Here is a 24,665-nt window from a genome sequence, read left to right as displayed (position 1 = left end):
TAAAACTGCCTTGGTACTTGAAGATAAGTAGGTATCAAAGGAACACTGATGTTTAAAAATAGTTCAAATAGGTCTGTAAGCCTGATATTTGTACCAACCCAATTAGTACAGACTGTATTTTAAGATATTATTAGTGAACATATGGATAAATATACATGCTCTTGTGGAGAGTCAGCACTGTTGACTCCAAGGGAAATTATAGCATGTAAAACTTTTAGAGTTCTTGAATAGATCACCAAGTATTTGAATAAGGATTGTCTATAGCCGGTAGAAGTCTATTTGGATTTTCAAAAGGCTTTTGACAAAGGAATCAAGGCAATCATGTTGTAAGAAAGAATGTACTGGTAAAATAATTGGTTACAAGGATGAAGAGAAGAAAATATTAGGCAAGTACTTGGAAGTAAGATTCACTGGGCTTACTACACAGATAAACTACACCTGTATCAGAAAATCTTCGGAGCTAAAAATGCTTGGATGTGGACAGAGTTCAAATTTACTTGTCATATTCTTAGTCTTTCCCAGGTGTTCATGTATGAGTTGCAGAGTAAAGGGTAGGAGCTGGAAGCCATCGTGCAGCGGGCAGGCTACGACTTGGTTGCCATCACGGAAACGTGGTGGGACCAGTCTCATGACTGGAGTGCTGCTATGCCTGGCTATAGGCTCTTCAGAAGGGACAGGCAGCACAGAAGGGGTGGCGGTGTGGCTCTCTATATTAGAGAGTCTTTCGATGTTGTGGAACTCGAGGCTAGGAATGACAAGATTGAGTCCCTTTGGGTTAGGATCGGCAGGGACAACAAGGCTAGTGTCCTGGTCGGGGTCTGCTATAGACCGCCGAACCAGGATGAGGAGACAGATGAGGAGTTCTACAGGCAGCTGACAGAAGTTGCGAAATCTTCAGCGCTTGTACTCGTGGGGGACTTCAACTTCCCTGACATATCCTGGAAGCACAACACAGCCCAGAGAAAGCAGTCTAGGAGGTTTCTGGAGAAAGTGGAAGATAGCTTCCTGACGCAGCTGGTTAGTGAACCTACCAGGGGTGGTGCCCCGCTAGACCTTCTCTTCACAAACAGAGAAGGACTGGTGGAGGGTGTGATTGTCGGGAGCTGTCTTGGGCAGAGTGACCACGAAATGGTGGAGTTCTCTATTCTTGGCGAGGCCAGGAAGGGAACCAGTAAAACCACTGTATTGGACTTTCGGAGGGCTGACTTTGGGCTGCTCAGGACACTAGTTGGTGGAATCCCTTGGGAGGCGGTTCTGAAGGGCAGAGGGGTCCAAGAAGGCTGGGCGCTCTTCAAGAGGCAAATCCTAATGGCGCAGGAGTGGTCTGTTCCCATGTGCCCAAAGATGAGCCAGCGGGGAAGAAGACCAGCCTGGCTGAACAGAGAACTGTGGCTTGAGCTTAGGAGAAAAAAGAGGGTTTATAATCTTTGGAAAAGTGGACAGGCCACGAGGGAGGACTATAAGGATGTAGCGAGGCTGTGCAGGGACAAAATTAGGAAGGCCAAAGCTCATCTGGAGCTCAATCTGGCTACTGCCGTTAAAGATAACAAAAAACGCTTTTGTAAATACATCAACACAAAAAGGAGGACAAAGGAGAATCTCCATCCTTTACTGGATGCGGGGGGAAACTTAGTTACAAGAGATGAGGAAAAGGCGGAGGTGCTCAATGCCTTCTTTGCCTCAGTCTTTAGCAGCAATACCGGTTGTTCTCTGGATACCCAGTACCCTGAGCTGGTGGAAGGGGATGGGGAGCAGGACGTGGCCCTCACCATCCACGAAGAACTGGTTGGTGACCTGCTACGGCACTTGGATGTGCACAAGTCGATGGGGCCGGATGGGATCCACCCAAGGGTACTGAGAGAACTGGCAGAGGTGCTGGCCAAGCCCCTATCCATCATTTATCAGCAGTCCTGGCTATCGGGGGAGGTCCCAGCTGACTGGCGGCTAGCAAATGTGACGCCCATCTACAAGAAGGGCCGGAGGGCTGACCTGGGGAACTACAGGCCTGTCAGTTTGACCTCAGTACCAGGGAAGCTCATGGAGCAGATCCTCTTGGGAGTCATCATGCGGCACTTGAAGGGCAAGCAGGCGATCAGGCCCAGTCAGCATGGGTTTATGGAAGGCAGATCCTGCTTGACGAACCTGATCTCCTTCTATGACAAAGTGACGCGCTGGGTGGACGAGGGAAAGGCTGTGGATGTGGTCTACCTTGACTTCAGCAAGGCTTTTGACACCGTCTCCCACAGCATTCTCCTCAAGAAACTGGCTGCTCTTGGCTTGGACTGGCGCACGCTTCTTTGGGTTAGAAACTGGCTGGATAGCCGGGCCCAAAGAGTCGTGGTGAATGGAGTCAAGTCCAGTTGGAGGCCAGTCACTAGTGGCGTCCCCCAGGGCTCGGTGCTGGGGCTGGTCCTCTTCAACATCTTCATCAATGATCTGGACGAGGGCATTGAGTGCACCCTCAGTAAGTTTGCAGATGACACCAAGCTAGGTGCGTGTGTCGATCTGCTCGAGGGTAGGAAGGCTCTGCAGGAGAATCTGGATAGGCTGCACCGATGGGCTGAGGTCAACTGCATGAAGTTTAACAAGGCCAAGTGCCGGGTCCTGCACCTGGGGCGCAATAACCCCAAGCAGAACTACAGGCTGGGAGATGAATGGTTGGAGAACTGCCAGGCAGAGAAGGACCTGGGAGTGATGGTGGACAGTCAGCTGAATATGAGCCAGCAGTGTGCTCAGGTGGCCAAGAAGGCCAACGGCATCCTGGCTTGTATCAGAAACAGCGTGACCTGCAGGGCTAGGGAGGTGATCGTCCCCCTGTACTCGGCTTTGGTGAGGCCGCACCTCGAGTACTGTGTTCAGTTTTGGGCCCCTCGCTACAAGAAGGACATCGAGGTGTTTGAGCGGGTCCAAAGAAGGGCGACGAAGCTGGTGAGGGGCCTGGAGAACAAGTCCTATGAGGAGCGGCTGAGGGAGCTGGGCTTGTTCAGCCTGGAGAAGAGGAGGCTCAGGGGCGACCTTATCGCTCTCTACAGATACCTTAAAGGAGGCTGTAGTGAGGTGGGGGTTGGCCTGTTCTCCCACGTGCCTGGTGACAGGACGAGGGGGAATGGGCTAAAGTTGCGCCAGGGGAGTTTTAGGTTAGATGTTAGGAAGAGCTTCTTTACTGAAAGGGTTGTGAGGCATTGGAACAGGCTGCCCAGGGAGGTGGTGGAGTCACCATCCCTGGAAGTCTTCAAAAGACGTTTAGATGTAGAGCTTAGGGATATGGTTTAGTGGGGACTGTTCGTGTTAGGTTAGAGGTTGGACTCGATGATCTTGAGGTCTCTTCCAACCTAGAAATTCTGTGATTCTGTGATTCTGTGGTAGGCGCTTTCAAAGATCTAGTGTGCAGCAAATCAACACATCTCAAACATCTGTTGAAAGCCTTGAGAAACATCTGCCAATGTTTCTAGGCAGAATTGAACAGCACTGGAATTGTGGAGAAATATTGCTGTAAATTGACATTAAATGAAAGTGAAGAATTTTTTTTTTTTCAGAAGAGACATTTTGAAAGCTCACTGAAGCTGGTGCCTTCAAAGTCTAGTGGCACCTGCAGTCCTTGGACTGGCTTGAATACTCCTGGCTCATTTCTAGAGGTTTCAATGATGGCATGGACTCTTGTGCCAAGATCTGGAAGGGTCCAGACAAGAGACAAGACAAAGACAAGATCTATTGTCCATTGGATTGTCAATGTGTGTTTCACTCTTTTTCCATCTTTTTTGCTTTGTGTCTGGCCTCCACTAACCTAACTGCTCCAGAGCAATTTCTCACCTCTTCTGCTTGTATTCAGGTGACTGCTAGTTCTCTGCTCAGTAGCAATGCTTATTGTCCCCGGGATGCCAGAACAGGTGAAGTTGCTTAGGGGAAGCAGCTAGTAAAGGACCTATTTTTGCAGGTTTTATAGTTTTGTAAATTTATTTTACCCTGTTTAAAATATTGTAGATTCATCCCATATTCTTGTGGCCTATGAACAACTAATTATCAGACTTTTAGTTGACAACATTCTTTAATACAGATCTTCACTCCAGCTGCAGGCAATGTGATATGACCTCAGGGACCACCAGTGATCCATATACTGTAGTTTACAAAACATTTCTTAGGTGATCATATTCATAAAAACAAAACAAAACAAACCCCACACACAAACAAACAAAAACCCCAACTATCCTAGCTACAATTGTGTCCTAATGCCTATCAAAGCATTTACTTCTTAAAATAATTTCTCTTCAATCTACACTTTTTGTTGCACAGGGCATTTTAAGAAGAAACATTTTAATTCGAATATTGTTGGTTTTCTATATTCAAATTTCTTTGGAAAGAGCTATAAGGGGTTGAAGAGAAGATATAGCTGAATGTCAGCTTCACTGACATACAAAAATTATTAATATGCTAAGGAGGTCATGATGTTGAAGGCTTAGTAAACAATCAAGTATACCTGCCAGAAAGTGTCCTCACTTATGAATTAGTCTTACATCACTGTAAACATAGACGTAAAAATATATGTTTTATATTTGGGTTATAAAGCATTTAAGGCCAGAATGAACAGACAGGAAAGCTTAATGTTACTAACTTTGTTTTTGCTGCAATGCTATAGCAGGCAGTGATCTCTTGAGACTCAAGTCTGGACAGCATTGGGGTTAGAGACCTAAAAGTACAGGGGATACTGCACTGTTCTTTTCCTGTTTGGTTGCTGTCCGTAGACAGAGTGGACTGTTTGAGAGACTGCATGTTAATAAAGAGTAAATTTTCTGAAGACCGTATTTTCAATATTTTTATGCGGTAATCCTAAGATGTCTGGAGCTGTATAAAGAGGAAACAAAAGTGATCAGGCCAAATTTATTATTCTAGAACTTAAGGGAAGGATAGCAGAAACGGCTTTGCTATAAGATTCGTGTTCTGTTAGAGTTCTGTTTTCCTTTAAAACCTGAGAAAATGTGTGATCTGATTACATTTCTTCTCAGTGGCTCACTCTGGCATGCAATCCAGTAAAACTGAATGCTAAAATATCAGGCTTAGTTCTATAACTTTTTTTCTGGTTGATTTCTTTGGTTCTCATTTCATTGGTTTTCTCATTCTCCAGAATTTCAGTTGTAAGTGCTGTGAAATATTCAGAAGATTTAGAAATACTAGGGAGCAATTTCATTTCTACAATGCAAGTAGTTTACAGTCATGCTGTTCTGCCTATCCTTTTATATTACTTCCACTTCTGTGTGATTATAGCAGCCACAATCTTCAAAGAGTCAAACTAAGATGAACAGCTCATCTTTTGAAAGCTAAGATTCAAACTGTCAGGCAACAGAATGGATTGATGTTTAGCTCTATTGGTTTTGGAAAGAGTAGCTATTAAAAGCACATTCTAATTTGAGTTGGCAGAATGAGGATCACACACAGTCCCAAAATACCAGTGAACACTGATTTTAATGTTTCATTGCTTTGGTGTATAGGATAGCTCCATGTTCATTGAAAAATAGAGTCAGCTTTCCCTTGGCTATATATATAGTATTCTCAGCATGACTGTGTAAAAGCAGTAATTGGTGGAGGTTTAGGAAAAAAATACCACAACTTTAATTAATACAGAATCCAGTCCTATGAGCTTGCATCTTCAAAGGGATTAGAGTCTATATCTGCAATGTCTAACTGGACTTGGTGTGCATCAGATTATTCTGAAGGTCATCTGGTAAGGACAGCACGTCGTTAAAAAACAGCCTGTCTGAGAAAAATGTATTCTGCAATCACTGTTGGAAGAGCGTGTCTCCTTGCTTTGGGGATTTTGGAGCTGATGGTGGGAGTGAACGTAATCCCCGACCTGGAAAAAAGCCATTGAAAAGGTGTGCAGAAGGAAAATCAAGCTAATCTGTTTTAATCTTTGGGAGTGGAGATGAGAGCATAGCACAGGTTTGTCAGTGTTGGAAGCCTCTGTCCATATGAAAGAGGAGGCAGCATGGAGTCTTGGCAAGCTGTGTATAAAGGCTGAAGTAACATGAGTTCTGGGAGGAAGGAGCATCTTCACTGAGAGTCTGAGTGGAAGATTTTCTGGCTTTGGGTCTGTAAAGGGCAATCAGGTGTGGGAGGGAGGAGAGCAAAGGGAAAGGAAAAGATGGGAATAGCATCACCCCACCAGTGTGGTCAGTTCTCAGCTGGGTGACCATGCTGCTTGTGGAGGGACCCACAGTGAGAACAGGGGAGAGCTCCTTGTGCAGAGGCAATTGAAATGAAATTAGGCAACGTATAGGGATCTACCACCAGAATAAAAGCTCCTGTATTGATGAAGAATATTTGGCATCTCTGATTTTATTGATTTAATGATCAATCTTTATGATTGATCTTGTTACTTCATACCATTCCTAACCACTCTCAAGTGCATTGCATGCCTGATTTTTTTGTTGTTTTATTTGAAGCTCTGAGCATACTACCACTGGTTTTGCCAGTGACTTAATGGGATTATACTGAATCTTAAGTAAGGTAGCTTTCCCTAGGCTAAGTAAACAAGGGTTTGTGTAGTTGGGGAATTTGGGATAAAATGAGAAATAGGGTGAGTTAATGGTACTTTAAGTGTTTTTTTCCGTCTTCCCGTGTGGACAAGTAAAATAGTCTACCTTGCATGTAATGCATGCCAAAAGTGCCTATGCGGAGAATGGGTGCGTGGAAACCAGTGTCCTGTTAGTTCAGGCACAATCCATGGTTCAGTAACATTGGCTACAAGAGCCCTGAAGGGGTGAATAATCAAGAAGTGCATGATATGAATGAATGTGTAGGGCATTAAAAGGGGCACCACTATTTGAAAGCACAAAAGCACTCAGAACTGAGTGCAGTAAACTCTTGTATCACAGCAGTATGGGTTCAGGTGTGTGCTTGCAAGCTGACTCGTGACACCAGCTGTAAGCATATTCCAACAGCTGCAGCAAATTGCTTAATCATTCCTGGCTAATGCTGACATCAAATTATCTAAATAATATTTGTAAGGTTATCCCTTGACATAGGGATAAATACACAAGTCTTTATGGGCCTTATGCTCAATTCCCCTGAGTTCTATTTATCTTAATTCTAAAATAATACACTATTTCTTTGGTGTTTGAGCTGCTGCTCCCTTCATAGCTCTTTTTTTTTTTTTTTTTGTAAGTCAACTTGCAATTAATCCAGAATGCTGAACTTGTGACTTTGCAGATGCCAACACAGTAAGTGACTGAGATATCATCATAGGCATGAGACAGCGGCTCTCATGGGAGATGAAAAAGAAACTGAGATGTGAGAAAATGCTGCCGTTATTAGCTGCAAGTAGGTTAGCTCAATATCACTGCAGCAAGTTCTTTGCGGTTATGGAAGTCATGTCTTAGTACCAGAGAGCAGCCATGTCCCAAATATCTTCTAGAGGACATCAATAAGAACATTAAATACAGACTAAGAACAAAACAAAACAAAACAGTTAATGCTCTTAAGTCTTTGATTGTATTGTCTTAACAATGCACTGTCTCTGGCAGTTTTCTCTTGGATGCATTGTTCTTTCTGAAAAAGCTAACCACATCTGAGGGAACCTTACAGCTCGTATAAAGGAATTTGTTTTTCTTATATCTATGCAGCTGTGCCTACATGTGCCTGTTGCAAGTTGTGCTTTTTAAGTTGATCTGTCATATGGACCTGACAACGAAAATGTGTTGCTGAGGCTTTCATGTGCTTGCTGGCCATTACTGCGTGTAGTGGAAGGGAAGCGCCCAGGCTGAGCAAGCTGTGATCTGCTTTCACCACTGTTCACAGTCATTGTCGCCTCTCTGGGCTGCCGTCAAGCTGCCGGGACACATTACTGCAAATTTCCGAACAGCTCTTGTCTTCTTCAGGTACTGCTCAGGGCTCAGGAGATTCCAGCTCCAGTTTTATCTAAATGCTGGCAACCTGCCATGCGTTTGTAGGAGCTTGACTGCAGAAGGTCAGAGGATGACTTTGAAAACAGTTTCACTGCTTCTTGCTCACAGCCAAGTTGTCGTCTGAGATGCACTCTTGCACAAGGAGATGGATCATTTGACAGGTTTATTCTGAAGACCCATGAATGCAGAGGAACTGCACAGCTGCCACTGAGAATACTGAATGTTCAAAACATGTAAGATAGAGGCAAGCAGATATGGACTGGAAGTTGAACAGAGAAGCACCAAGGTAATGAAGAGGCTGGAGGACCTCTCCTATGAGAAGAGGCTGAGAGAGCTGGGACTATTCAATCTGGAGAAGAGGAGGCTCAGAGGGTTCTTATCAGTGTGTGTAAATACCTGAAGGGAGGATGCAGTGAAGATGGAACCAAGCTTTTCTCAGTGGTGCCCACCACCAGGACAAGAGGCAATGGGCACAAACTGGAACACAGGAGGTTCCACCTAAACACCAGGCAGCCCTTCTGTGCTGTCTAGGTGAGGGAGCACAGGCACAGGCTGCCCAGAGAGGCTGTGGAGCCTTCCTTCCTGGAGATCTTCAAAAGCCACCTGGATGTGGTCCTGGGCAGCCTGCTTTGGGTGGCCTAGCTTGAGCAGGGGTTGGACCAGATGGCCTCCACAGGCCCTTTCCAACCTCAACCCACCTGTGATTCTATGAAACACTTAACTAGGAACGGGTGGCTCCTTACTCAAAGAAGGCCAGGCAAAAGTATTGGCACAAGGGAGGGTGTCTGTGTGCCCATCCGGATGTGAGGACTGTACCAGGATGGCAGCATTCATGCCAGGTCAAGCAGGAAGAAACCATATCGTCACATTCATGCATATGCCTCAGAGCTGATCAGATGCAGAGGAAAAGCCCTCCTGGTCTCTCTGTCCTCACTGTCTGCTGAGAAAGATGTGGTATTGTGCCCCAAAAGCCACTGCTGGAATGGGATTGCCTGCAGGACTTCCTGTCTGCATTGGTTATTAAAGGAAAATATGCTTGAGCTTCAAGTACAGTATCTTAAAAACTTCTCAATGTGTAGCATTTGTTCTTAGATTTCTCAGTCTCTAAGCAGCCTGTGAAAAGTCAGAAAGCTGGACAGAGCTCCTATTTTTACAAACAGGGAACAGAAAATCTCACTCGCTTCTGATACCTCCCCTCATGAGGAGTGCAAGATGGGCAGCAGCTTTTTGGCTGTTTTAGGCTATCAGACAAGCCATAATCAGCATGTTTTATGCTTCTGCATGGGCTCCTGGCCACCTGTATAATGTCCATCTGTTGAACTGGGCATGACGCCTGGCAACTTGGCAATCTAGATCACTTGCAAAAGGCACAGTTTTCCAGGAAGTGGTGTTCCTGAAGGACGGCCTGCAATTTTGCGACAAATGCCATCCCTCCTGCATGAAGTCCCCCCCTGTGCACCATTATCATAGCAGTGCCATTCACTTCTTGTTACTTCTAAAGCATATTGGGAAATTCATGTAGAATAAATGTGAATGTGTTGTGGCAATGATGGCAAATGAATATTCAGAGACAGCCCTGTCTTTCTATGACTGTATCTGAGCATTTTAAATGTATTCATCTTAGAGCTGCACAGTGCTTTTCTGTGAATAGTAAATTTGCTGAATAATGCAGCTGTAGAATAACCATATCTATTTGCCATCTGAAGTGAAAATTGTTAACCAGCTGTAAGTGGAAAAGGACATGATTAAACCCGACTTCCAGGACTGGCGGAGGGGCTGTCTCTTTTCCCCTGCACCAAGGAGAAAGGACCCCATTGCTTCAAGACAGTGGGAGTTGTGTGCTCAGGTTCCCTGTGTTGTGAAAGGAAGTTTGAACCTGCATCTCCCACCACCCAGTGGGCTCCCTGCATCATGGAGAGTGATACTCCTAAAACCTGCTACAGACCCTATTCTACCTTTTATAAACAACTAGAGAGTTATAAGGACAGGGTCTGAGTGTATAAGTGAATATTGAAAATATTAAGCTAGAGATTATTTTCCCCTTCGGTGACTGTGTGTCCTGATGAAAATGGAACAGCTTTGCTAGGATTGGCCCAACTCCTAGACCTGATGATCTGACAGGGTGTTCTGGGAACAGAGAATGGTAAAGCTGTTTGGGGTAATGCTTACTTAAAGGTCTGAGAGGGCCCATACAAGAAGGCAGAGCCAGACAATGAATTTTTGCTAGGGCACTTTGGTCTTGGCTGGCCTTCTACTTATCTTATCTCTTTCTACAGAAAAGAATGACAAATTCAATGTTATGAAATTATTATTTTTATTATTGTTATTATTATTTAATTTATTAGTATTATTTGCTTTGTATGTTCAGGTTGAATCAATTTATTTGAAAGGGTTTTGTTAAGTTATCTGCTCCGCGCAGTAGGAGCTGGTCTATAGAGAAGAACACTTAGTAATGAAGACCCATGCAGATCTCAGAGGGTTTGCTTTAGAACATCTCTACTTTAATTCTATCTGAAGGAACTTGGGGCAAATCCGGAGACCAAATATTGCACTTTGAAAATGTCAACAAAAAATTTTTCACTTCCTATGAATATTTTGAGTTTGCTGCCAGAGCAGACTTCTAAGAACTTGACATGTTCATGAGACATTTCTATGCTGTGGAAACTGTATTTTTAGTTGGCAATTACATTCAGCTGTAATTTTATCTGGTGCTTGTTGTGGTCATCTGGCATCCTATTCAAGCTCGTGTATCATGACCTACTGGTGCTTTGAAGAGTACGTGGATTCTGGAGAGGAAACAGGTAATCAGGGGTGAATCATAGTGAATTTCTCATGCAGAGGTATTCTCCAGTGTAGCCCACACCTCAGAACAGCAAATGCTCTGATTACTTAACAAGTTTGTGCTTTAGGTATTGGATTCTACCTGTCACTCTGGTGACAATTCTGTCAGTTACTTCCAGTGGTGCTTATTCAGGGTACTTTAATAATTTACTGAAGGTGGTTTATTTAATGTCAAACATCAGTGAAGGCCTTGGTGTGTGTGTACAGCCTACAGTTTCCTGCCAGATGTCTTGTGCATCTTGGCATGTCCAGAAGTATATGGCAAGGAAAGATTATATTCTTGATAAAATACTGGTTTTGGACTAAACAAATTATTGAATTTTGTCAGGACTTTCCCTGGGTTCAGGAAAGACGTGCAATGAGCTAAAAATCTGTTTATGAAGAGCAGTTCATAGCTGGATTTTGAAACAAGCAGAAAATGTTTTGTGTTATCAACATGCTTTTCTCTCTTGTTTTACAGGTTCCAGAATCTGCTTTGGTCTCGAAAAGCATTTGTGGACAGCGTGAAGGTGTATAATCACAGCTACATCTACATGCCAGCCTTCTCGATGAAGACAGGGACAGGACCCTCCCTACGTGTCTACTACACCCTGGAGGACTTCGGTGCCAAGCAGGCAGTGCTTTTTGCCAACCCCAATTTCCTGCGTGACATTGGCAAGTTCTGGAAGAGCAAAGGTATCCATGCCAAACGTCTTTCCACAGGACTTTTCCTAGTCAGTGCTGCCCTTGGTCTGTGTGAAGAAGTAACAATTTATGGCTTCTGGCCATTCTCAGTGGACCTGCACGGGAAGTTTATTAGCCATCATTACTATGACAATGTCTTGCCTGATTCTGGATTTCATGCCATGCCGGAAGAATTTCTACAGCTCTGGTTCCTTCATAAAAGTGGTGTACTGAGAATGCAGCTAGAACAATGTGAGGACCCTTTAGTCACGTCTTCTGCCTAAGGATTGTAGCAGTCAGTTTGGAAGATCAAATAGTTTTTAATTTCCATGCTCTCCAACGGAGAGTTCTGTTTTTCTGTTGATTCTTTTTAAAGGGAAAGTAATCACGGATCTGCATGGACCGTACAAATGCTACTTGAAGGCCAAATGGAGTACGTCCTTAATGTATAGCGTTTTATGGAACTGGAGTGGGGGGAAACAAATCTCTCCATCAAGTCCATTCAGCAGTATTGTGAAAATAATGTCATAAGCGACACAGCTGAACTTTCTGGGTGATATTTTTAAATGACCAGTGCAAAAAGGGCATTAAGGCTCAGAGAGAAACAGGGCCACCCACAAGCTTTTGCTGACAGTGCCAAATATGACTGTCTGTACAAAAATCCATTTCATTCCAGATTGGCTCCTCATAAAACCTCCCTTTTTTCTCTTTATTTTCCTCTGTGTGTGTGGAGAGGGGTGGGGGGCAGGGGTGGCTATAGAGGAAAGTGTGTGTGTTGTCAAAATTCTTTGTTTCTTTCTTTTTCCATTTTTCTGTTTTCCAATGGAAGAAAGGGGAAAGGTGTGAAAGCCAGAGGAGCTGAGTACCATCAACTGCTCCAAAAACTTGGGAGAGTGAAGGGTGTCAAGAATCTGGTAGAAGAATGTCCTGGGAATGCCCTGCTACTGAGAATGGATGTATCTCCCTGTTGTAGGCTTTATCAGGATAGTTTAGGTCATTGCACTTATAACTATGCTAATGCTATGCTATGGGCAAGAGCTGGCTAAGGGAAATTGGTTTGAAAATAAAACTTGTGTTACAAAAGCAGAAGTGAAGTGCAACAAGATTTCAGTTGACCTGCTGCAAGATTTCCACAGTGACTTTTGTAGCAGGGATTGTTCCTGGCCTGTTTTGCTGTCCAGCCTTTGTGATTAATTCTGTGTTCATTTGGACTTCAGATGTTCACTGACTATCAAGGGGATTTGAGGTCTTTAGTGGAATGCAGAATGAGGTTCTCCATGTGCTTGAAGCAGAAAAACTGCAGAAATGAATGTGTCATTTAAAATGAGCTGAAACTTTGAAAATCCTTTCTCTTTGTGCAACTAGCTCTTCTGTTTGGATTGTAACATTAGCCTTAAAGACTTGTACTTTTCTTGCAAGATTGTCTCTTGTTAAAGAGAGTCTGAAAAATAAAACATCTTTTGGGAGCACTGAAAAAATACATAGCCAGCAAGAAAAAACAAACAAACAAACAAACAAACAAAAAAATATGCAAGGAAAAGGCAGGCACTTACGTAATGCTGCCTTTCTCCTTGCAATCAGTAAGTTACATAAGTGTGCACATTGCACTCCGGCTGCTCCGGTCAGTACAGTGCCTAAAGGACTGTTTTATTTTTGGGTATTACTTGGACAGCAGATGATCCTATTGCCATATAAATGAGAAATCTTTTGGTTTGTTTGCTTTGGTTTAGCACTGTAGGACAAGAAGAGAAAACCAGCTCAGTCCACAGTGCGATTTCAGCTGCAAGATGTTATCACCATTAACTTTAAAATCCAAACTAATGTTCTCTTTCTTCTATCATTACTAGCTGAAATTCTAGTCAAAGTGTTGAAACAACAAAACGGTCATCAGGTTTCCACAACAATTTCCTCTGCTACCTGTTTTAGCTCCAAAATGCTAGCGTTCTGGGGGATGTGTCCTATCATGTGTTAACACCTCTCTCTTTGTAGACTACCAGCTGCAAGTTATATGGATATAATTAAAAAACAAAACAAAAAAAAAAAGAAAAAAAAAACTTGGCTCTTCTTTAAATATGAATAATTTGACTATTTATGTAGGACACTGAAACAAACAAAAAAATTACTATTTTGCTTTTTAAATGTGTTTCAGAATAAAATCTTTCTAAATGTGAATATTCCAAGCATAAAGTGGGCATTGTTCCACAGAATTACAGTGCAGTTCTAAACTGCGAAGTGGAGATTTGGATTAAATGCTGCTTTAGAGATTGTTCTGATAAAATCTGAATGTGCTTCTATAACCCATTTTATTACAGTCCACTTTTGCTTATGCTTTTTTAAAAGTACAATTAACAGACCAATATCACATCACTTGATAATTCATTCACTTGGGTTATGTTTGTCTTGTCTATAATGTGGATACTCAGCAAGGAAGGATTTGAAAGCAAAATATTTTCTTTACTGGCAAATTTTTACAGAGCTGCCTTTCTTGAAGAACAGGTGCCTATATGGTTTTTATTAGATGTATCAAGCTTTGCACTTCCTGGTGCTTTAAAGATGTTATCTGTGAAAACAACTGTCAAAACATGTTTTAAGATGGCACTTAAGAAGGATGGCAATGTTTCCTTGGGTTTGCAGGGGAATGAGGAAAGTAGTGAGAACTGCCTCTCCGCCAGTCACCATTTGGCATTTGTACCAGTGCTTGGGAATTCAGTTTTGAACCCCTCTGATGGTTATCCAGCACTTTGGAAATCTTTTTTCCCTTTTTCTGGGAAAATAATCTGAGTAGTAGAAGAAGAGAAAGTGAGGGTTTTCACAGGAATGACTTCATACTCAGTGCAGTATTTCATAACATGTCTTGTTTATGTGCAACCAGTACCTTGGGTATCTGGGGCTGTTTCATTCCCTGTCTCTGTAAGACTGAAGCAGACTGAACCTGTAGCCTGTGGTCTTTGTGAGTCTCTTTTGATGTCTGCAATACTGAGGTTTGCAAGATGATAGGTTTAAAAAAATCATGGGGACAGAAGAGACCCAAGCGATGTGTGGTAAGTGTGGCTGGTGTTGAAGAAATCAATAATTCTAGCTGTATTTGCATTTAACTATAGTGAATATAACTGCATCTTCAGATGACAACCTTATTTATCAGGGAAGTAAAGGCTTCAAGGATAAATAATTTTCTGTAACTTTCAGAAGACTGTCAACTTAGGAAAGAAGAGAATCAAAAATAAATGTCCCTTTTGAGAGCAAGTCTACAGTGTGAACTCAAAAAATACCAGCTTGGTTGATTTGTCAATCCATGCAGACACTGGCCAGCAAGTAGACTTTTAACCTACAAGTAAAAATGGGATACAGGAGGGTACTGTAAGTATTTTGTGGCGAGAGCAGTCACAGAGAAAATGAAAAAGCATCTGGGAATGTGAAAGTGGCAGCTGCCTGACAAAAATCTCGGAGTTAATGCAGTGCACCCTGTCTGTTGCTTAGGGTGAGACTTACCTGGTTTAGGTCTAGGGGAAGTGGGTCACGTGTATAGGATATGAAATGTAGAATTACATGTAAGGGATAGAAAAAGTATCCCATTTTGGGAGGAAGGCTACACCACAGAATAAGACTGCTGTTCAAGCACAGGTGCAGTCAGACCCAGGAGGCTAATATAGGCATTAACCAAGAGAAATCAGCATCTCACAATTATAGCAAACTTTAGACAGAGTAATTACATAATTCTGGAATTTTCCTATTGGTTGATTTCATCCCACTGATAATAGTGCCCTTAAGTCTTGTGTTGCTATATTTTCATAGAATCATAGAATGGCTTGGGTAGGAAAGGACCTTAAAGATCATCTAACTCCATTGCCCCTGCCATAGACAGGGAGGGATTCCACCCACTAGATCAGGTTGGCCAAGGCCCCATCCAGCCTTGCCTTCAAGTGAATTTTCCTTTAAGTGAATTGAAATCTTGATTTTATTGGTGAAATTCCCTGCTTTATCGCCTTTATTTCTACTGCTAGCCGCTGAGTTTCTCTGGAAACTTGTGCAGCTAGAGCTGCACAAGTCTGTGCCAGGTTAAAAGCTACTGCAGTTCATCTTCGATAAAAACTAGTTTGGGCTTGCCAAACAATTTGCTAAGGTTCTTAGTTATTAATTTTATCATAGAGGTGCCAAGATACAGAAATATTGGAATCATTGCTCTGCATAGGAAGTACTGCCAATTATTTGTAAGATGAGTGAATTAAAACCCTTTACAAGAACTGTGCATGGGGGATATTTGGCACTGAAATCACTCTAGGCACAATCTTTTTGGGTACTTGTGTGTTTTTGAGTAAAATAAGGCCAATGTATAAACTTGTTCTAAAGCTATGCAAAACTCCTCCTTTCTGTTTATTATGAATATTTTGAAGCTCACTCTAAAACAGATAATCCAGCAGACTAAAATCGTAAAAAATGATTATATGTGCTCATGAGAATAAATTTTTTTATAAATTTCACACAGACCTTTCTAAAATTTAAAAAACTCTTCTTTGTGAATGCTGTATTTCTGTATTTTTGCTGATATGAAAATTATCAAGTTTGGGGTGAAACAACTACAGAAGCCAAAGGTCCAAGCCTTTGTTACAGCTTAACTTCTCTAGAATATAGCTTTTTTTTTTTTTTTTTTGACTCAAACACTTTCACCATTTGTTTCACCTGTGACATCGGAGTGGTGTCATAGAATCATAAAATCATTCAGGCTGGAAAAGACCTCTTAAGATACCTAGCCCAGCCTTTAACCAAGTACTAAAGCCCACCACTAAACCACTCTACTAAGTTCTGTATCTACACGTTTCTTGAAGACCTCCAGGGATGGTAACTCAACCACTTCCTTGGGCCGCCTGTTGCAGTGCCATACAACCCTTTGAGAAAAAGAAATTTATCTTAATATCTGACCTAAACCTCCCCTAGTGCAACTAGAGGCCATTTCCCCTCATCTGTTGTAATATTCAGTGCTGAGTTTGCATCTTTGTGGAAACTGAAGCTAAGCAAAGAATATGCTATTTTAAACTGAATCTCTGTACTGTGGTAGTTGCATAAAATCCTCCATACATATTCATGGAACTGGCTTAATATCTGGCTCACTCTATCCCCTAATTAACAATGAGAATAGGCATGAGGAAACTTTTGATCTAGAAAAGAGGACAGTGAAGGAGGTGAATGCTATCTCATCATCTGCTGCCTGCTTTGGTTTTCTTCTTTAGCCTGATAGATTAGTAAGTATTGGAACAAGTCCAGGTTATACAAAGGATAAGCAGTTCCTGAAGAGCTGGATGAGGATGGAAAAAATGAAGATCACATCATTGGTGTAACAAATTGGACTGTAGCAATTTTTGATAAAGATCCCCAGTTCTAAGCAACTTTAGAACATTTTGTTTTGTTAATGACTTTGAAAAATGGACTGCCTATGACCTACCTAAGGTTTTCTGCAGGAAGGCAGCAAAGCAAAATGCGATGGCAACTATTGCTATGAGATAGGGAAAATTATTAAACAGAAAAGGAAATACAATGGAAGTATGATGGCAAAGAATCCATCTCTCCTTCCATTTCCCTTGAAACAAAAGTATAATGGACTATTATCCTGAGTCACCATTTCCTTCTTGAAAGGATACGGTGAGATTTCTGTTAGATGATGTTTCTTACTAAAAAAACAACATCAAACCTTGTTCTGAAATGCCTGGTCCCCTGCTCTGTGGCTATTTAGGGGATGTTCTGGTGGCTGTGGCTGCACTGGTGTGCTGTGACCTCTGTAATGGGATCTGCATCGAATATCATGTGTTCCCTTCAGACCTCCATCTGGGATCATCTTGGCTTGTATTTATGCCCCAGGTCATCCTAAAGGACCTCTTTGCCATCTCCTTTCTACTGACCATCCTCATTGGGCTTAGAAGTGTGATTAAAAAAATCAGCCATGAAGTTAGCTAATATACTTCATCATTTTGAACCATGTGTTCTTCAAAAGCAATTGGTATATCCAATAAGAGTTAGCTGCAAGTTGAAAATATGACTTCTACTAGGTAATGATAATTCTATCACTGGAGAACGAAAAGAGGATTGAAGAAGGCTGTGTTTTTCTTACCAATTGTAGAATAACTTCTGCTCCTTGAATTCCCAGAATTTGTCATTTGGAATTTATTGTATGTTTGACTGTTTAGTAGTTTTTGAACAGAACAATTAGACCTAGTGGCCTGTTTGTTAAATACCAGCAAACTCATTTTTCTAAAGGAAATATAAATACCCAATAGGAGGCATAACCTATTCTTCCTAGCTGATATTTCCTTGGCAGCAACGAGAAGTTAAACAGTTACTTATTCCTCCCTGATTATTCATTTCCTTCATTTTTTATTACAGCAGGTTGAGCCCTAGTGTATTCAGCCTCTTTAGCTTAATGTATAGACTTAAAAATGAATCTCGCTCTGTCTTTTCAGCTGTGAAAAGAGGTTCAAAAAAAAAAAAAGTGTTATTAATTGAAAATGGTTGTGTGGGTTCTCTGCAGTCAGGAGAGAGATGGGCACCTCCAGGTGGTGATTCGTGCTTTTCCTGAACATGGGCTATATTTATTGAGGTCTCCATAGGATTGTGAAAACGCCCCAGCTGTGTTTGTAAGGCTAAGTGGTGAAAGGCAAGACATAAGGATTTTTTTTTATTTTTTTTTTTGCCAGTGCCACACAGTTTGCTTATAAGCATATATTGCTGTGGCTTTGTTGGGCATCTGAGACCCGTTCCCCACAGCCTGCATAGATGAGACCAGCCTGGCCTGAGGAGTTCAGCTGAGCGTTGAGTTCAGCACTGGCAGTGTTCAGCAAGTAGTCCTCACCTGTGTGTCAGCAGGCATGGTCAGGACAGCATGGACTGCTGCTTGCGGCTGGCGCTGGGCAGTCACTGGAGCGACTCCATTTGGTTCTGCTGTGGGTGCGATTCAGCAAGTGCCATTGCAGAGCAGGTCCTAGAGGACTGCAAGGTTAGCATTCTCCTTCTTCACAGCCAGAAGTGCTGGGCTTGCTGGAAAGGATCTATCTGGAAACCAGCCTGCTTCTCACCCTGGAACACTTTTGATCCATGGCAAGTCTCAAAAGTTCCTTAACATAATCCCCAGGTACTCCCTGCTGCTGTTGAGTCGGTCAGCATTTTGTTGAGATGAATATTTATCCTATTTTGGTTCCTCTAAGGAAAATTAAACAGTAGCACACAAACCACCTAGAATTTGCTGTGTTGTTTGGTGTCTTCACCTTTCAAGTTTCTTTCAGACTAGATAAAACTATTGTGAGTGAATCCAAAGCAGCTTAAGAAAGCATCACCACAAATAATTGTTCTCTGGGTTTATGAATAAGCCTCTGTTCAATAAAACATGAAAGTACCTTTTGAATAGTTCATGGTGATTTCTAATTGTACATTCAATGAATTGTTTTGGTCAGATGGGGCCCATAGCAAAGATGAGTTGCCTCATTTTCTGCTTTCTGGAAGGGGCAATTATGGAGGCATAATGTGTTTTAGACTAAATTCTTAACAAGAAGCTAGGAAATCTACATATTCCATGAGAAGCTTTGTTTTTGTTTGATTACCTATGTAGTAAAGGAAACATTTTCACTAAAAGCAGATGCACAGAGGAATGGGCATTTTGATTGTAAAAACGTCATCTGGAGGACTGAGACCCAGGTTTGAGTCTTGGAGATCTCAAGACCAGGATCTCACCATGCTGCAAGAGTGCTATAAGCCCATCTTCTTTGTCTTCTCTGCATACGTATATATTTATATATATATTTGTAGAAAATGCTTGAATGCTTTATTCCTACTTATTCCTATTTATCCCTACATTGAAAATAAATGCTCCTTTTTTTTTTTTTTTTTTTTTTTTTTTTTTCAAGAGTGCATGTTTTCCTTTTAAATATTCATAGCATTTAGTGTGCTCAGCAAATCTGACAGAAGATGTCTACTTTATAGGAGAAAGCTGTTTTGGAGTAGTCTGGCAGGACTCCTGCAAACATGCATGTTGAGTGCTGCCTCTTGAGTTGCAGAGTTTCAGCAGGCGGTATGGAGTGTATGGCACTGGCAGGAAAGAAAAGATGTTAGTTGCAGCTCTGCCTGCTCAGCGTCTCCTCTATCCTGAGTGGCTTTTGTTGGTTATGTGAGGGCTCCTCAAGTATGGACTTCAATCCTGAAGATCACATGTTGATCAGCTTTAAAGGACTGGGCTTTGAATGTGCTGGAAACTGAAATGAACATTGAAGTGACTTAAAATGAGTCTTCTGTGGTCATACTGTTGCACTATCAGTGTATTAAAGCCGCTTTATCTGAGTATGAGACTTACATATGTGAAGGGGACAATGAAAGGTGAACATCTGATGATGCATAGGGCAAGGACTTCCAAAAAACACTGTTTTTATTTATATGAATAATGAAATCTCCATTGAGCCAATATTGAATTAGGTCAGCATTCAGTGCTCTTGAAATTACTAACCCATAAGCATTTTCAAAAATTCTACCCTGTGCAAGCAGAAATAGGAGACTTTTGCTTTGTTCATGCTCTTCACCTTGCATTAAAAACAGACTGAAGCATCAATCAAAACTCTTATTTATCCTTTTTAGAGGTGTTTGTAAACTATCCAAATAATATATAGGCACACAGTTATACAAATATAAAACAGATAATAGACTGCAGTTTATAACTCAAACTCTGCTGTGTATATTTAAGAATTACTTTTAAATAATTTATTGAAAAAAAAATCACCCATTTGTATATGAAAAAGCCCCACTACCCCCCCCCCCAGCCCTTAATTTTTTTTTTTTTTGCTATAACACATTAGTAACTGACCAAGTGGTTTTCAAGCTATTCAGCACTTCCAGCTTTGCTACTCAAGTCAAGAAAAAAAAAGAGAAAACAACTCAGGAGAGTGGTTCAGGTCTTCTGAAGTCTGTTTATGTACTGCCATTTAGTAGTGGTGTCTAAAGAACTAGATGAAGATCAAAACCGAGATAAAAAAAGAAAGAAAGCAGTCTCTGTGGTGAAGAGGAGATACAAGCTTATATGTCAATATCTTTGATGAACTGAGACTTAAAGTTATTAATAGATATTATGACTTTATTCTCTCACTTTTCATTTTCTCAGTTCTTGTGGTACTGGGGAGGAAACCTGCTAAGTCCACAAGTTGTTTCAAATTTCCTCTGCTCTGTTTATTGACTGCAGTGAACTTTCCTCTAGGCACTAAATCTAAAAACACAACACAGAAACAGAACATTTTAGGTTTATTAATGTTGAGTGTGACTAAGCTTGTATGCAGCATTTCATGTCTTTCTAGTATTAATTACTGTATTAACTAGAAAGTAAAACAGAGTCTTTCTTATTTCTGGTGGCACTTCTCTGAGTGTTTGATATCTTTCTTCCTGCTGTGGTTGCTCTCTCAGGTGAATGGGGATTACATTTAGCTCACTAAGAGATGTTCTAAGAGTTAGTTAACTTACATTCTGAAAGTAATGTGAAACAACACAAAACAAAACACCAAAAATATATTTTACAAAATACTAAGATTTATCTTTTTTGAATGCTAAAACAAGCAAGCAAACAGCGATTTTTCTTTGACTGAATTTATGCTTCCAGGTTAAAATCCACCCTCATGGTTAGTAGGTGCAAGAAGGACATTACCTTCAGATAATGCATAGCTTGTAAGAAAGTGAAAAACTCATGAATTTTAATGAGAAAAACAGGTTTTCTTCTCTCTGCCCAGACCCTAATTTATAAGCCAAATTCTCCACTCTCTTCTACCACTCCAACTCCAATCAAATCAATAGAATTGCATAGATTTTAATCATCTGTCTGTTCTCAAACCTGAGGGAATTAATCCTATAAAAATTTTAAATAAAGCTGTTTTAAAGTGGTGCCAGGTTATGCTGCTTAGTTAAAGGTACCTATTCTGTAAGCTACTGTTTTTTGCTTTTTTTTCCTCCCCCCTACAAATGCAGACCATGAGTGTTTTCTGCTATTCTTGGTTGTTGTTGTAAGGCAAATATCTTACTGCATTTCAAACATCTGCTGCACTAAGGTATCACAGTCTGAAATCAAATTATAACCTTAGTCATGTCCTATATGAGAAACCATTTCTGTAAGTTGCATAGAAGTGATGCGTGTGTTGCTCAGTCTGCCAAGTATATTGTGTGAGCTGGATGAAAATGAAAAAAGGGTTTTGCTTCAGTGTGAAACCTCACCATTGAGTAACTGTATCTGAGAATTAGATATCCTCTGGTAATTTAGTCTGTGGTGGATCTGAAGGCTACTGGTATTTCCACTCATTGTCAAATAATTTTTTTTAGACTTTGATAATGCAATGATATGATCTTTTTCCTTCTGCTATTCCAATACAGTTTTTATTTTCTGATAAGTTTTGCAGGGAAGAAATTGTCTTTCTTATTTATTTATTTCAGTCTGCCTGTAAGTGTCCAGGTTTCAGCTTAAATTGCCTGCAGTCAGATCTTGAATTTTTGCATTAATCTTTGTACACCCATAGTCAAATCTGGCATCAGTAAAATGCAAACTCATTTCCAAATTTCAACCTCAATACAAAAGGATTCTTTAATAAACCTTCATAATATTGGCCTGTCACTACTGAGATGTGAAAATGTTTTTTATTTTCATTGTATGTCTCACAACAGTTACTAGATTAGAAAAGGACGTAAACAACTGAAATCAGCATGTCTACTTGTCTTTGTGTTTTTGGTACATGTATTCATTGACATTCTTGTTTGTTTTTTGTTTGTTCAACTCTGACTGTCTTGCAGATTCTCATGAGAAATGTATATCAAACATACAATGTAATTTCCTATCTCTAAATAAGAAGAATGCACATCTATCATCTGAGAGAGCACTTGCATATTTTTTTTCACGTGGGAATTAGCCTATGCTTTCTGTGTGTCCAATACGTAAGTTATTTCCAAGTGTAATGTACAGGAATTGCACTTTGTAAGATTTCTGTTCCTCTCCAGAGCTACTAGTACTCTGCATTTTAGATGAAGGGGGTTTAGCACTTTTCTTGAGTGATTGACTTCAACAGCTGTGCTGGGGGGCTGACTCCTGGCTTGTGAACTTCTAGGGGCTTTGGGCAAAGCTCAGGACTGCTGCTGGGGCTGCACCTTGTGTTGTGCAGAGATTGAGGTAGTGCTAGGGGCTGATGGCTGGTATGAGCAGCTCATTTCCAGTGCCAGGCGCTGGGGACCAGCCCTTGGCCAAGCAAATCCTCATCCTGCCCTGGGACCTGAGCTGCAGCCTCCTGAGCATGCTGAGGGACAAGCCAGCAAGTGTCTGGGCTTCTTTTAACAACAGAAGAAACTTCATGTGCAACTGCTGTGGTAACCAAATTACTACCCTTCTTCCTTTGTTGTAGAAGGGAAGATGGTGCAAAGCATTTACATGCCATGCTTTAGCCCCTTACAGGTTGAGGTCAAGAAGTTTGAATGTGCAAATTTCAAACGTTTGCTGTGAGCTCTTATTTTGCACTCAAGCATAGCGTAGATACGTCTTCTCATTTAGAAACCTACATTTTTAATAAAATGTATTCAAGGACAAATTTGGGTATCTAAGTTAGCAAATGAAATGTAGAGTCATTTACAGCTCTGGCAGTTCAAGGTGACACAGAAAATCTGCCTTCATGTGTAACTTTCAGGACTTATTAGATATTATGTTTCCTATTTATACAACACACCTTGCTTTAACCTGTGCCAGTGCTGGTTCCATCTGGCTATTTCTGAAAGCTCAAGGGAAAAGCAAACAAACAAAGATATGAAGGAAATTAAAGGTGCCTCGCTGTGATTTTTTCTAGAGTGGTACATTGACTTTGATAATGAACTGTGAAATGTAGCACGTGGATGCTGAATGTAAAAGACTGCATGTGTTTTTCTTTTAATGTTGTGTCCATGAGGTGGATTATTAGTATGAGCTCTGTGTTGTGAAAACACTGAAAAGAAATGTGTGAATGGAAAGAAGATATTTCTAGAAATTTATAGACAACTGTATTCTCTTCACTCTATCTCCTTTTTTATGACCAGACTCAGATTCTGGTAATGTAAGCTTTACCATTACAATGTTAATAAGCAAACTCACAAGAGGAGTATCTCTCTTCCTAAGGTCAGATATGCTTCCTGTTAGCATTGTAAGGGAGTATCTGCACTTCCATCAGATCACACCTCTCAGGCTTGGGCTGGCAGGGATGCATTGGCTGGGACATCAGTGGGGCTCACTAACGATGCCATGTCACGCGTCTCCTGCCTGCAGAGTTCTAACATCTACTGCCAGACCAAGAAGTACGTGACTGTGGTTTATTGCAGTCCTGAAATACTTGCCTGGTCACAGGGGCTTAGGGTGCCTGCTGCAGCCTCTGGGGCCTAGGGAGCCTCTGGTGTTTTGCTTTGGGAACAAAGTAGGTTGTTTGAATAAGAGCAGCAGAGAAAGCATAGCTTGACAGGCTTCTGCTTGCGTCCCCATGTAGCTGCAAGGTCCCTGCTCTCACTTTCTCTGTTACACCATCCGTGCATCTCAGACCTCCCGCTTTATATCTGACCCTATGTCCTGGTTTCAGTTAGCACAGAATTAATTTTCTTCCTAGTAGCTGGTGGAATGCTGTGTTTTGGCTTAGGATGAGAAGAGTGCTGATAACACCCCGATGCATTAATTGTTGCAGAGCAGTGCTTATACTAAGCCAAGGACATCTCAGCCTTTTGCTCTGTCCTGCCAACGGGCAGGCTGGGGGTGCAGTAAGAGCTGGGAGGGGACAGACCCAGGACAGGTGACCCAAACTAGCCAAAGGGGTATTCCATACCATCTGACGTCATGCTAAACAATATATAGGGGTGGCTAGCTGGGGGGAGGGGGCCGGACTGCTCGGGGTTAGGCTGGGCATCGGTCAGCGGGTGGTGAGCAATTGCATTGTGCATCACTTGTTTGTACATACTATTACTTTCGTATTATCACCATTGTATCATTATTATTATTATTGTTATTATTATTTTTGTTATTATTATTTTCCTGTCTTATTAAACTGTCTTTATCTCAACTCACGGGCTTCACTCTCCATTTCTCTCCCCCGTCCCAGAGAGGGAGGGGGAAGGGTGAGCGAACGGCTGCGTGGTGTTTAGCTGCCGGCCGGGTTAAACCACGACAGCCTTTTTGGCGCCCAACGTGGGGCCCGAAAGGTTGAGATAACGGCAGATCTGATCAGAGTGTGTTAAACTAAAATAGGTGTAAGGATTAGACCTGCT

At 41.6% G+C, this 24,665-nt stretch overlaps 1 protein-coding gene across 5 annotated transcripts in view; it reads left to right on the top strand.

Moving 5' to 3' along the window:
* ST8SIA1 (ST8 alpha-N-acetyl-neuraminide alpha-2,8-sialyltransferase 1) overlaps positions 1–22,265 on the top strand; it is a 139,231-nt gene extending 116,966 nt beyond the window's left edge. For all 5 annotated transcript variants that reach the window (XM_027449991.3, XM_027449992.3, XM_013102893.5 and 2 more), the window contains one exon: positions 11,200–22,265. In XM_027449991.3, the coding sequence (XP_027305792.1) occupies positions 11,200–11,686 (487 nt within the window). In that variant the 3' untranslated portion in view covers positions 11,687–22,265. The remainder of the gene's footprint in view (positions 1–11,199) is intronic.
* The last annotated feature ends 2,400 nt before the right edge of the window (positions 22,266–24,665 follow it).

Source organism: Anas platyrhynchos, chromosome 1 (genome assembly GCF_047663525.1).
Source record: "Anas platyrhynchos isolate ZD024472 breed Pekin duck chromosome 1, IASCAAS_PekinDuck_T2T, whole genome shotgun sequence".
Classification (NCBI taxonomy): Eukaryota; Metazoa; Chordata; class Aves; order Anseriformes; family Anatidae; genus Anas; species Anas platyrhynchos.
This window is presented reverse-complemented; position numbering and strand designations above follow the sequence as displayed.